At 36.9% G+C, this 15,078-nt stretch overlaps 1 protein-coding gene across 1 annotated transcript; it reads right to left on the bottom strand.

Moving 5' to 3' along the window:
- Positions 1-1,416: 1,416 nt before the first annotated feature.
- themis2 (thymocyte selection associated family member 2) lies at positions 1,417-13,817 on the bottom strand. Its single transcript, XM_059339633.1, has 6 exons — positions 13,366-13,817; positions 12,125-12,265; positions 10,164-10,589; positions 5,442-6,652; positions 3,251-3,368; positions 1,417-2,292 (listed from the first exon to the last, which is right to left on the bottom strand). The coding sequence occupies exons 1-6, from the start codon at positions 13,466-13,468 to the stop codon at positions 2,180-2,182; spliced, it is 2,112 nt and encodes a 703-aa protein (XP_059195616.1). The 5' UTR covers positions 13,469-13,817; the 3' UTR covers positions 1,417-2,179.
- Positions 13,818-15,078: the final 1,261 nt, after the last annotated feature.

Here is a 15,078-nt window from a genome sequence, read left to right on the forward strand (position 1 = left end):
ATTATTTTTCCACGGTGGATCCTTTCACCTCTTCACATTCTGTATCATTGAACCTTTAATTTAAGACAATATAATGTAGTTAATTACATTTCATTAGAACAAAATAAAAGTCCACACAAATGAATCCACAGTGTGTTTATAATTGAAACAATGTTTTTTTTTTTTACTTTAAAAGAAAGGAGATGGTACAGAAATTAAACTCCTATATTATTTCTTTTAAACTGAGCCGTTTCAGTGAAATACACATGACAATAAAACAGGATTTGATACGGTGAAAGTCAACTCTCAGATCATCAGTTTGTCGTGACAGCTGGCAGAACTTCTGCTATTGCAATGGCATTATGTGACCATGTGAAGCTGCACAGTTGCTGTTTATGGTTAAGACTAACCAGCAAAAACTAGTTTGAGCTCTTTCTGTTTACAGTTTGCATGTATATACATATACATTAAATGCCTGTACAATAAAATATAAACCATTACTACTACTGTGAAGCTTATAAATATACATTTTTGAGACAAGTTATTGATTAAACTGGTGATTTTTGGGGCTGTTTGTGGAGTTATATTAGACTGTAATATATTGTTGGGTGCTGCTGTTTTGTTCCTGAGTGGATTATCTGCAGCAACTGCTTAGTATTGCACAATATAATGGTATTAGAGGGCTGCACAATTAATCGAATTTTAATCGTGATCACGATTTTGTTTGTTGCTATATTTAGCGACTTTTCAGACCCCCTAAGCGACTATTTTTCAAAAAAGCGACTGGCGAGAAATCGAGCGACTTTTTCTGGTGTTATTGGAGACTCATTCTTACTGTTCCTAACGAGCCGTGGAGGCCGGCGGCTCTTCTTAACGAGCCGCGGGGGCCAGCGACTCTTCTTAAGGAGCAACGGGGACCGGCGGCTCTTCTTAAGGAGCGGCGGGGGCCAGCGGCTCTTCTTAACGAGCCGCGGGGGCCAGCGGCTCTTCTTAAGGAGCGGCGGGGACCGGCGGCTCGTTAAGAAGAGAAAGAACTAGTTGAAGCGGCACAGTCCTCCTGCAGCAGTCTCTACCAGCTGCAGAGCCGAAAGGGGATGTTAACCCCTTAGCGTCCAGTCTGCAAATTGCTAACAGTTAGCTCTGTAGCAGTACAGTGTGTATGTGCTAACAGGCTAACAGTTAGCTCTGTAGCAGTACAGTGTGTATGTGCTAACAGGCTAACAGTTAGCTCTGTAGCAGTACAGTGTGTATGTGCTGCTGCTGCAGGAGGTGTTCACTTAGCGATCTCTGTTTGTTTACAACAAGCACCAGACACTAAAAACTAAAAACTGTTCCTATTGTTTGTTTGTTTAAAAGTAGTGCAATAAAAATACAGATGTTTCCCCTAACATGATGAATAATCATGATTAATATTCGTGATTACAATACTGATCAAAATAATCGTGATTATCATTTTGGTCATAATCGTGCAGCCCTATGGTATTGTCTACAAAAAAACTAGCTACAGCCCCAAAACGATCACACAGTCTCAATGGTTTTCATACAAGTTTGAACAACAATCACAAAGGTAGGCTACTGTATCATATCTCAGCAAATACTATAACAATAATAAGTACCACAAGGCTAGTATTATTCAACAGTTTGAGTGTGGTATACCATATGTGACACAGTTACAGACACTTTCAACCTTGAAGAGGGTGAAAGTATAAATTAAGGACTGATAAAATTAAAGTTTGCTGACCACATATGTAGCACGGGTTTTACAGAAATGATATGAGAATAAATAGTTTCTAAATGAAACTGCTGACAACAATGTAAGGTCGGTGGGTTAGTAGGAACAAGGTCAGGATTACTGGAAAGTGACATTTCTGTTGAGTTTTCAAATTATTTTTTAAAAAGCTTTTTGTACCACAAGATGAGTGCCATATAGTCCTATTATTTTTGAGAAAAGGTAGACATCTCCATGCCTGATATCCCCAAAACCAGGCCACTCACATCAAAAACACAGTGTGATAAATAGCACTATGTAAGAAACAAATATTAGATTTTGGGGAGTTCTGTCAGCTGCTAACACAGATCTTTTCAGTATGACAGTATGAGAGGAATAACATGTCTTTTGAACAATAAGGAACCAAAATATGAAACTGAAAATGAGCATAATATCCCCTAAGGTTGTTGCCACTGCCAGTTTGTGATATTTTTAGTAATACATGACATTCTCTTGCGCCAGCTTCACCGCCGATAAGAAACTTTCATCCATCTCTTCATAGTCATGCTCACTGTCCTCATCTGCATCAACTTCAGGCAGCAGCACTGGGGAAGGAGAAGGAAAGCTGCAGTTTATTATCAGTTATATTCTTTATTTGCAAATATTTCATCATTTTCTAACTTCCAGCAAATCGGATGAAAATACTTCTTTTTTTGTGTGATTGAAACGGCTGATATGGGCAAAGTACCGGCGCCACAGAGCTCTAATTTTATGTCCATATTAAGAACCTTTCAATGACTCACAATGTATCACTTCCTCTTTTTTATGAACATATACCCTGAACATGTAGTTTATTCTGAGCCAAAGAGAATCAATCGGCACGTGAAAATGTCTCTAAAAAAATTGGCTGCTTTTTTAGTAACTTTTGTCACAAACTACAGTGTCTCGCTGTTCTAATAAGTAACTTCTTACAAATTTGAACTTTAAAACTATGATAACCAATAACCCTGCCTTTCACTGTAACTGTTTTTAATGTTTTTGCATGTTTTGTCTGTACTCTTTTATGTTTTCTCTGTACTCTGTTTTATGTTTCCTCTGTACTCTGTTTTATGTTTTCTCTGTTTTGTGTTTTCTGTTTTGTGTTTTCTCTGTTTTGTGTTTTCTGTTTTGTGTTTTCTCTGTTTTATGTTTTCTCTGTTTTGTGTTTTCTCTGTACTCTGTTTTGTGTTTTCTCTGTACTCTCGACATCGTTGTTAATGAGGGGTTGCCCTCAATGATTCCTCGAGAAATAAATAAAGGATAAATGAAAATGAAATGAACTACAAACTTGTGACCATATATCCATATATTTGTATATATATGTATTCATGGTTTAAATATTTACATCTTCAGCTTGAACAAATGGGCTTCAGACAGAGAGGGCAGGTTGGAGATAATTGTAGGTTTTAGCATTAGAAATATTATTATTATTATTATTATTATTATTAATAATAATAATAATAATAATAAACACTTCACGTATGATTGAAAACTATGTGAAATAATATGCAGAAAGAGCTTCACCTTTTTTCTTCGGCTCCTCCATTTTCACATAGGTGTTTGGCAGAGCCTTGGCTGCTGTCTTTTCCTCACATGACAGTTTTCGGGGTACGATGGGCGGAGGCTGATCATCTAAGATACCCTGCAAAATAAGAGGAAGTTAGAAACACTCAGCTCGTCATTGCTTCATGCATGGCTTCTTTACCGCAGCGAAAAGTGGAAGCATCATGTCTCTGCACAGTGATGATTGTGACAAGTTTAGGATTTTCTTATGTGAAAGTTCCACTGTGGTGTGTGTTACTTAGTAACTTGAGACGGTTAACAAGAAAGCATGATGTAAATAACAGCTCAACCACTGATTATTTGAAATAGCTCTTGTTCTCTTGAAACACATGCGGCGGCTAGTTAAGAAGAGTAAGAACGAGTCAAATCAGCACAATCCTCCTGCAGCAGTCTTTCCCAGCTGCAGAGCTGGAGGGGATTTTCTTGTGTGAAAGTATCACTGTGGTGTATTTTTACTTAGTAACTTGAGACGGTTAACAAGAAAGCATTATGTAAATAACCACTAATTATTTGAAATAGCTCTTGTTCTCTTGTAACACATGCGGCAGCTCATTAAGAAGAGTAAGAACGAGTCGAAGCGGCACCATCCTCCTGCAGCAGTCTTTCTCAGCTGCAGAGCCGGTGGGGATGTTAACCCCTTAGCGTCCAGTCTGCAAATTGCTAATAGGCTAACAGTTAGCTCTGTAGCAGTACAGTGTGTTCTCTTGTAACACATGTGGCGGCTTGTTAAGAAGAGTAAGAACGAGTCGAAGTGGCACCGTCCTCCTGCAGCAGTCTCTCCCAGCTGCAGAGCCGGAGGGGATGTTAACCCCTTAGCGTCCAGTCTGCAAATTGCAAATAGGCTAACAGTTAGCTCTGTAGCAGTACAGTGTGTTCTCTTGTAACACATGTGGCGGCTCATTAAGAAGAGTAAGAACGAGTCGAAGCGGCACCGTCCTCCTGCAGCAGTCTTTCCCAGCTACAGAGCCGGAGGGGATGTTAACCACTAAATATTTGAAATAGCTCTTGTTCTCTTGGAACACATGCGGCGGCTCATTAAGAAGAGTAAGAACGAGTCGAAGCGGCGCAGTCCTCCTGCAGCAGTCTCTCCCAGCTGCAGGGCCGAAGGGGATGTTAACCCCTTAGTGTCCAGTCTGCAAATTGCAAATAGGCTAACAGTTAGCTCTGTAGCAGTACAGTGTGTTCTCTTGTAACACATGCGGCGGCTCGTTAAGTAGAGTAAGAACGAGTCGAAGCGGCACTGTCCTCCTGCAGCAGTCTTTCCCAGCTACAGAGCCAGAGGGGATTTTCTTGTGCGAAAGTATCACTGTGGTGTGTGTTTCTTAGTAACTTGAGACAGTAACAAGAAAGCATGATGTAAATAACAGCTTAATCCTCTGGGGTCTATGATTTGTTTGATGTTCCGAGGTCGTGTAAAACCAAAGAAATGATCGTTTTAATTTGATAGTATAAAATTATTTATTCAAGTGTAAAAGTAGGATGGGACGAGGCAGGCAGTGCATTTGGCAAAAATGGAAAAAAGGGGTCTAATCATCCAACACTGTTCCTATAAATAAACATGTTTTTATGGTAATTTTTTGTGTATAGTTTTATTATATTTGAATTTTACCTTTATATGTTAATATTTGCAACCTATGTTTTACATTTTTCAGGTCTTAAACAGTTCATTGAGTATATTTGTGGTTTATATTGTCTTAAATAGTATAATTTTATTTCAGATTTCATGATTTTTGTGTATTTTTGGGCTCAATATGTTAATACAGTGGGTTAACCCTCTGGAGTCCACAAAAACGCCGGCGCACAACTTCTTCATGGCGTCAAAAAAAGACACAAAAAAAGACACAAAATGACAAAAAAGACACAAAATGACAAAAAAAAAGACACAACAGACACAAAAATGACCAAAAAAGACACAAAATGACACAAAATGACTAGAAAAAAGACACAACAACAGACACAAAATGACCAAAAAAGACCAAAAATGAAACATTTATGAATTAATATTAATGAAAAGGATTCAAAAATGGACAAAAAAGTGAATACCAAATACCAAACATGGGTATAGTAAATATTATGTGGTATATAAAGAACAAATAGGCTCAGACCCCAGAGGGTTAACAGGCCATACACATGTATGAAAGGCCATACTTACAGGCGGTGGTGGGGGAGCTGGGGGCCTTCTCTTGCTGTTTATCGTCAGATCAGAGAACTCTTTGGTCGGCACGCTTTTGTTCGCTCCGTGTTTGGGTTTGTCTCCCTTGGGCGGTTTCTTCTGTGACTTTTTGGACGGCTTTGAAAACGACATATTTTTCTTCGGCGGTCGAGGTGGAGGAGCTGCGTCCGAGTTCCCCTGTTTGCGAAATTCGTAAAAGAAGGTGTCCGTCACCTCGGCAACCCTTTGGACGCGGCACTTGGGTGGCTGGTGGCGGGGCCACGGCAGGGGGTCTTTGCTTAACGACACGGACATGGGAAGCCACTTGGCCGGGATCTCGAAGCAGTGGTCCGGGCTGTGCAGAAAGCTGGCCTGGATGGTGGGCTCCACCATGGCCCCCTCTATCCTGAGAGACTGGACCCCGAGTAGTGGATCCGTCTCCAGTTCGGGATCTTTGCTAACCGCTTTTACGTCCAGCGGCAAACTAAACTCCTTCCCCAAATCCCTGAGTTTGTACTTTTTGTTGTCACTGATCACCTCCACAAAGTGGCCCTGCATGTACAGAGGCAGTAAAATCTCCTCTTTCACTTCCTCCTGCTTCACTTCCTCATCGTCGTCATCATCATCGTCCCCACTGTCTGGCTCTTGGAGACGTTGACACAAAAGTGCCTCTACAGACTCCTTCCGTCCCGTGCTGCTTTCACAGGGCAGCTCCATTGTTTGGCAGCGAACCACCTCCAGCTGTTCCCCGACGCCGAGGGCCGGCAGCCCCTCCTCCTCAACGTCCTCACAGTTCCTGGTCACGCTGACTTTCAGACCCGGAGCCTGGATGGAGGCGACGTGCAGCTCGTACACCGAGTTAAACTCCCTCGGCCTCCTCCGGAACCGTCCCCCGTATTGCTGAGATACCAGGAAGTACTGCTTCGCTTTTCGGCATTTCAGGCTGGTTAATAAAACCATTGGTAAGGTTTCTCTCTTGTGGAAAATCAGCTGGCGGCCCTGGTTGAGTTGTGGCAGCCAGCTGCACTTGAACAGAGAGTTTTTCCCCGGGCCGTCCAGGACCTCCACTACTGTAGGGAAGCAGTCGTCTGGCTGGGAAAACACCTCCGGCAGGCTGAGCGGGGTGACGAAATTCACTTCCTTAGACGTCTCGGTGACATCGATCACATCCACCTCTAAGCTGGAGGGAAACTTCAACACGTTCGTCCTCACTGTGCAAAAAATTAGATAAACAGTGTTGGAAAATGTAGGTTTTACAGAGACACTTGATGAAACTAAATGAACTGAAACAGAAAAAGTACAGTCATGAGTGATGAGAGACATTTTCAGAATGTGATATATTTTCTGTTACTTTTAATCCAGGATAAGAAAAACTTTTTGTGTGTTTTTTTTGTCTTTTTGTGTCTTTTTTGTGATTTTACGTCTTTTGTGTCTTTTTTTGTCTTTTTTGTCTTTTTGTGTCTTTTTTGGTCATTTTGTGTCTTTTTACATCTTCTTTTGGTCACAAAATGACCCAAAAAGACAAAAAATGTACAAAAGAGATGAATTAAAGCATCAATCACATCCACCTCTAAGCTGGAGGGAAACTTCAACACGCTGCCCTCACTGTGCAGAAAAATGAGATAAACAGTGTTGGAAAATGTAGGTTTTAAAGAGAGACTTGATGAAACTAAATGAACTGAAACAGAAAAAGTACAGTCATGAGTGATGAGAGACATATTCAGAATGTGATATATTTTCTGTTCCTTTTAATCATAAGTCCTCTGCTTTACTAAGAGACCCCAGTATGACCTCCTGATCATGTAACAGCCGGTTTAACCCTCTAGAGTCCATTAAACCACCTGCACATGACTTCTTCATGACGTGAAGACATAAAAATGAAGCAACATTGAGTTTCTCCATCAGCTTCTCTCTAAAGTTCTGGCTCGAAACTCCACGGCAGATTTTTTTTAATGATATTCGGCCAAGTAAAACCAGAGATAATGTCAAATATATTTAGTATAAAATACAGAACAAGATATTATCCTCATTTTACCTCTTATATGTAATAATTGCAACCTGTGTTCATATTTGCAACATTTAACATTCTGTGTTTTGACACATCATTTTCAAGATCAGATTTTATGTTTTCCTTTGTTTCTTTTGGGTTAAAAATTTTGATCAAGTAAGTCAAAGTTAAAAAGTAATTATCAGGACATATAGGAGAGGTTGAGCTGAAAAAACAGATACCAACATGGCATGGTGAAGATTTTTAACAGATTTTTTTAACAGACATAATAGCCCAAGATTTCAGAGGGTTAAACCAGAAATAATGTGTTGTAGGGATCTGGGATTTGTCAGATATTTAAGGCATGTGGGAGTAGAATATAAACAGTATAAGTTTGTATCCTTTTAAGGTTAAAAGTAGACCTAGCAGCGTGCACATGCACAGAAAACATGCCCTATGTGTTGAAAATGTGGGTTGTTACAATTCTGGTTTACAGAATTCATTAAAACTGCCCTGACACAGACAGAAGAAGAGAGAGAAGTCAGGGCTTTATTGAAGACGGACATCTTTTTTCGGCAGCCCTTAAGATTGACAAAATGCTCTCCTCCGCTGTACCTAGACAGCGTAATTTGATGTCTGATAATAAAGGAAACTAAAAGCCAGTTTAAAACTATGATAACCAATAACTCTGCCTTGCACTGTAACTGTTTTTAATGTTTGTGCATGTTTTCTCTGTACTGTTTTGTGTTTTCTCTGTTTTGTGTTTTCTCTGTACTCTGTTTTGTGTTTTCTCTGTACTCTGTTTTGTATTTTCTCTGTTTTGTGTTTTCTCTGTTTTGTGTTTTCTCTGTTTTGTGTTTTCTCTATATTCTGTTTTGTGTTTTCTCTGTTTTGTGTTTTCTCTGTTTTGTGTTTTCTCTGTACTGTGTTTTGTGTTTTCTCTGTACTGTGTTTTCTCTGTACTCTGTTTTGTGTTTTCTCTGTACTCTGTTTTGTGTTTTCTCTGTTTTGTGTTTTCTCTGTACTCTGTTTTGTGTTTTCTCTGTACTCTGTTTTGTATTTTCTCTGTACTCTGTTTTGTGTTTTCTCTGTACTCTGTTTTGTATTTTCTCTGTACTCTGTTTTGTATTTTCTCTGTACTCTGTTTTGTGTTTTCTCTGTACTCTGTTTTGTATTTTCTCTGTTTTGTGTTTTCTCAGTACTCTGTTTTGTGTTTTCTCTGTTTTGTGTTTTCTCTGTACTCTGTTTTGTGTTTTCTCAGTACTCTGTTTTGTGTTTTCTCAGTACTCTGTTTTGTGTTTTCTCTGTTTTGTGTTTTCTCTGTTTTGTGTTTTCTCTGTACTCTGTTTAGTGTTTTCTCTGTTTTGTGTTTTCTCTGTACTCTGTTTAGTGTTTTCTCTGTACTCTGTTTTCTCTATACTCTGTTTTGTGTTTTCTCTGTACTCTGTTTTGCGTTTTCTCTGTTTTGTGTTTTCTCTGTACTCTCGACATCATTGTAAAAGAGGGGTTGCCCTCAATGATTCCTCCAGAAATAAATAAAGGATAAATGGAAAATCGAAATGAAAAAGGAACATCGACACACTCTTTGATTCATTTTCTCACTCAAGACAGGTAGTAATTCCACTACAAGAACCTTTACTAGAAGAAAAAGCACGACTAGTAAAATTATCAATACAATGCAAAGCCTGCATTCACTATCTTACTTAAAGTTGGAGTCTATTCTAACGGGGAACACTTCAGTGAATTTCTCCTCACAGCAGCTGTTTCTGTGTGCACTGAACCCACAGTGACTCTGTAAATAGCTAATCGGACTGAGACACACAACACTATTGGCTTGTAATTTCTGCATTTCCTCCTCCTGTGGTAATACACAGGAGGAGGAAATGCAGAAACAGCCAGAGGGAGATTAAATCTAACAGATGAAAATGTTTGAACAAGCACTGATATGACAGGTAGATTTGTTCTGGTGATGAGTTCAAATATCACGTCAATATCGCTCCCTGTGAGTGTGATGTAATACTTATACTGCAGACGCATTGCTGCTTATTTTATCAACATTTTATTACCTATATTACCTATAACAATGCATCATATTTAATAAGCTTAGGATTGTTTTTAGAGCTGCAACAATTATTCGATTAATCGAAGAATAATCGTACACTTTTGTGTCTTTTTTTGTGTCTTTTTACATCTTCTTTTGGTCACAAAATGACCAAAAAAGACAAAAAATTTACAAAAAAGATAAATTAAAGCAGCAAGCAGCGATGAACTGGCCCGAGGAGAGTGACCTGACAATTATTTGTTTCTTATCAAGATAAATAAAAACCTTTAGATGTAGAAATGTAAGATAATTCATCTTGTTTAAAGAGTTAATTTCTTATTAGGCTTTTCTGTCTTTTTTGGTCATTTTGTGTCTTTTTTAAGTAATTTAGTTTTTTTCTGTCATTTTGTGTCTTTTTTAAGCGTTCAACATGCTTATTTCTAGATTTAACAATCTTAATTTAAGAAATCTTCATCCATTCTCGTCAGCCGGGTCACGGGGGCAGCAGGATAATCTCCCCAGAAATCAAGACAAGAAATCTTGTCAAGTGAAATTATCCGTCCATGCACTAGGATCATTATTTCCCTTGTAATTTTTGCAGTGCAGACAAAAAAATTTGAAAATAATAACAAGCATTATCAATGTAAAACACAAATAAGTCCAGATAAAAATGTAAAAGTGGGTTATATCTCACAGTTCATGATGGCTTTGACCTCGTACACCGGACTGAGGACCAGGGTCCGGTCACTCTTGGTGGTGTTGACGAAGCGAAACTTGCGGGTGCGGAGGCCGGGCGAGGACATGATCTCCTGCAGGGTGAAGCGCTCCTCACTCCCACACTCCCTGAACTGCCCATGGGAGGATATGGGGATGCAGACTTCTGCAGAGGCTTCCTGTTGTCCCTGAACGTGGCAGCGCACCTGGTCCTCTTTACCCTCGTGATGCTCGATGGAGAGCACCGTCAGAGTTTTGCCGGTTCCCAGGGTTAAGTCTCCAATAGTCATCTTGGAGAGGCAGGTGAAGGTGAAGGGGAGGCAGGACTCCAGGCCCACGGGCCTCAGGCTCACCATCTCCTCCATTGAGCTGTAGGGCATCTCCTCTGGGACCACCTGGAACAGACCTGAGCAGCAGCAACAAGAGTCAGGAGGCAGCTATGAAACATGAACGGATGCACTGTAAAAAAGGTCTAAAACCAGATAAAAACACTAAATCTGAGGGAAATGATCTTGCTGCATGGACAGATAATTTACCTTGACAAGATTTCTTAAATTAAGATTATTAAATCTAGAAATAAGCATGTTGAACGCTTAAAATAAGATAAATTATCTAACACTTCTAAATATAAAGTTTTTCTTATCTTGATAAGAAACTAATAATTGCCAGGTCACTCTGCTCGGGCCAGTTCATCGCTGCTTGCTGCTTTAATTTATCTCTTTCGTACATTTTTTGTCTTTTTTGGCAATTTTGTGACCAAAAGAAGATGTAAAAAGACACAAAATGACAAAAAAAAGACAAAAAAAGACACAAAAAGACCAAAAAGGACACAAAAGACGTAAAAAATTTAAAAAAGACACAAAAAGACAAAAAATTACCAAACAAAAAAGACACAAAAATACCAAAAAAGACAAAACACGTAAATTTTAAAAAAGACACAAAAAGAAAAAAAAAAGACACAAAAATTGCAAAAACGGAACAAGAAAGGCACAAAAAAGACACAAAAGACGTAAAATCACAAAAAAGACACAAAAAAGACACAAAAGACAAAAAATTACCAAACAAAAAAGAAACACCAAAAAAAGACACAAAAAGTTTTTTTAATCCTGGTAATAAACTAATAATCATCAGGTCACTCTGCTCGGGCCAGTTCATCGCTGCTGGCAGCTTTAATTCATCTCTTTTGAACCAAAAGAAGATGTGAAAAGACACAAAATTACCAAAAAAAGACACAAAAGACATAAAATCACTAAAAAGACATAAAAAGACAAAAAATTACCAAACAAAAAAGACACAAAAAGACAAGAAAAACCCACCACTGTCATTTTGTGTCTTTTTAAAGTAATTTTGTTGTGTTTTTTTGGTCATTTTGATACTGCCTCCAGTAATTTCAGTTAGAGACCCCTGCTGTAGATTGAACCCAGAGACGCTGTAAACTGCACATTTCTTGACGTATTGTAATAAAATAAAGTTAAACTGAGAACTCAGACGTCTCCTGATCATCATCCCCCATCAAACGATCGGTGCAGAGAAATAGGTGAGTCAGATCATTTAATTTGAAAGGTTTCCTCAATACTATTTCCCAACAGTTCCAATATGAATATTGTCTATAGTTCAGACAAACCTGTGTGGCTGATTGAATTTTGTGTCTTTTTTTTGGTAATTTTGCGTCTTTTTTTTTAGTAATTTTGTCTTTTATTTATTTATTTATTTACAAATTTTGTGTCTTTCTTTAGTAATTTTGTGTATTTCTCTGGTCATTTTGTGTCTTTTTAAAGTAATTTCATTTTTTTCTGTCATTTTGTGTCTATTTTTCCCCGCATCAAACAATCGGTGCAGAGAAATAGGTGAGTCAGATCATTTAATTTGAACGGTTTCCTCAATACTATTTCCCATCAGTTTGCATATAAATCTTCTATAAGTCTACAGTTAAAGACAAACCTGTGTGGCTGATCGGCAGCTCAAACGCCTCATTGTTGCTGATGTCTTCACAGCAAACTGACAGGAGATCAAGGCCAGTCACCTTTATTAGATCCCCGGTAGAAAAGCACACTTCACTGCCAGAGATCTCATATATAGAGCCTGAAATAAAGAGTGAGACATTTAGCACAAAATAAGGAACTAAATAACAACAAAACAACAATGCTGACTGAACTAGAAAACAAAGCAGCGTGGAGCCCTACTGTAAATTTACCTCTAAAGTTCTGGCTGTAAACTCCATGAGGCCAGTTTCAGTTTGATGATGATATACCAAGTAAAACTGGAGACAAGCTCAAATAGATTTAGTATCAAATGATAGAACTGGATGGAACCCTCTTATATGTTAGATTTGACACCTTTGTTCACATTTGCAACATTTAAAATTCTTTATTGAGCATGATAGTGTTTTGAAAGTTAAAAAAAGGATTCAAAATCACATTTCATGTTGGAGTAAAGGACTAAAAAAGACACAAAATGACCAAAAAGAGACACAAAATGACTAAAAAAGACACAAAAAGACCAAAAAAAGACACAAAATGACTTAAAAAAGAAATAAAAAGACACAAAATTACCAAAAAAAGACACAAAATGACAAAATAACTAAAAAAGACACAAAATGACAGAAAAAACTAAATTGCTTAAAAAAGACACAAAAAGACCAAAGAAATACACACAATTACTAAAAACAGACACAAAATTATTAGAAAAAGAGACAAAATTACCAAAAACAAATACACAAAATGACTAAAAAAAGACACAATTTGACCAAAAAAGACACAAAATGAGACAACAAAATGACCAAAAAACCCCACAGAAGACACAAAATGACCAAAAAAGACACAAAATGACGAAAAAAAGACACCAAAAAGACACAAATGACTTACAAAGACACAAAAAGACATGAAAAGGATTCAAAAATGGACACAATCGCCCTATAAGACTCCATAGAGTTAATATGAAATATTTCTCATTGCCAATCCTGAACAATAAAAACCTTTGCTCACCATCTAATCATATCTGATTTGGGGTTGGGAAAAGAAGGAAACATGTTTTATATGTTGATATAAATGCAAAAGACACAACAAAAGGTTCCAATATGTCGTGATCTAATCTCTTCAGATAACCTCTATAATCTCTTCATCATTGTCTCAGTCTGCCCTCAGAGTTTCACTTCATGATGAATAAAACAACACGTTGCCTACCTTGGAAATAAACTCCAGAGCAAACTTGTAGAATTCTTGGCAACGAAGAGTTGTCCAACGAAGCAATTAATTGTTGAAGTGGCAAAGCAGTCATGCCTGCCATCACTGCTGCTGCCTCAGTGTGCTGCGATCAAAAGTGAAGGCAGACGGCAAATGACTAGCAAAGCATAAAAGGAAGCTGCTTTCTCAGTCTGAAAAACCACAAAATGAATGAGGAAGTTACAGGCGTTGTTTGCACAATGCCTGCATTCGAAGACGATTATTAGATGTGACTCCTGCCATGTTCCACTGTAAAGTTGTGAAAAGAGATACGATTCTGTAATTTAGTTAATCGCTATCAATAGACAAATATATCACAACACTCTAGGGTGTATACAGTACTTTTATGAGGAAATGTGTCAAAATGTAGATGTGTGTGTGTGTGTGTGTGTGTGTGTTTGTGTGTTTGTGTGCGTGCGTGGGAACTGCAGTTATTGCAATGTGCACATCCAATCCAATCCACTTTATTTTTATTGCAAAATTTTAGCAAACACAAGGTTTCCAAAGTGCTGCACAAACAATAAATAGATAACACAGTACAAAGAGATGTAGAAAACAATAGAACAGTAAAATGCAATAAGATAAAATAGATTAAAAATAGGATAGAAATAAATAAAAGAAAAGAAAAATAGGATAAAAATAAATAAAATAAATTAAAAATAGGATAAAAATAAATAAAATAAAATGTAAAATGTACTGCCTGCACAAAATAAAATATGCATGTATACAAATAAAAACAAAAAAATCATAAAATCGTAAAAAAAAATGGCACTTTACTTTATTAAAAAAAGACACAAAATTATTAATCCAATCCAATCCAATCCAATCCACTTTATTTATATAGCAAAATTTTAGCAAACACAAGGTTTCCAAAGTGCTGCAGAAACAATAAATAGATAACACAATACAAAGAGATGTGGTAAACAATAGATCAGTAAAATGCAATAAGATAAAATAGATTAAAAATAGGATGAAAATAAATAAAATTAATTAAAAATAGGATAAAAATAAATTAAATAAATTAAAAATAGGATAAAAATAAATAAAATCAAATGTAAAATGTACTGCCTGCACAAAAGAAAATATGCATGTATACAAATAAAAACAAAAAAATCATAAAATCGTAAAAAAAAATGGCACTTTACTTTATTAAAAAAAGACACAAAATTATTAATCCAATCCAATCCAATCCACTTTATTTATATAGCAATATTTTAGCAAACACAAGGTTTCCAAAGTGCTGCACAAACAATAAATAGATAACACAATACAAAGAGATGTAGTAAACAATAGAACAGTAAAATGCAATGACATAAAATAGATTAAAAATAGGATAAAAATAAATAAAATAAATTAAAAATAGGATAAAAATAAATAAAATAAAATGTAAAATGTACTGCCTGCACAAAAGAAAATATGCATGTATACAAATAAAAACAAAAAAAATCTTAAGATCATAAAAAAATGGCACTTTATTTTATTAAAAAAGACACACAATTATTAAAAAAAAAAGACATACAATTATTAATCCAATCCACTTAATTTATATAGCATAATTTTAGCAAACACAAGGTTTCCAAAGTGCTGCACAAACAATAAATAGATAACACAAGACAAAGAGATGTAGAAAACAATAGAACAGTAAAATGCAATGAGATAAAATAAATAAAAATA

This window comes from Centropristis striata, chromosome 8 (genome assembly GCF_030273125.1).
Source record: "Centropristis striata isolate RG_2023a ecotype Rhode Island chromosome 8, C.striata_1.0, whole genome shotgun sequence".
Lineage (NCBI taxonomy): Eukaryota > Metazoa > Chordata > Actinopteri > Perciformes > Serranidae > Centropristis > Centropristis striata.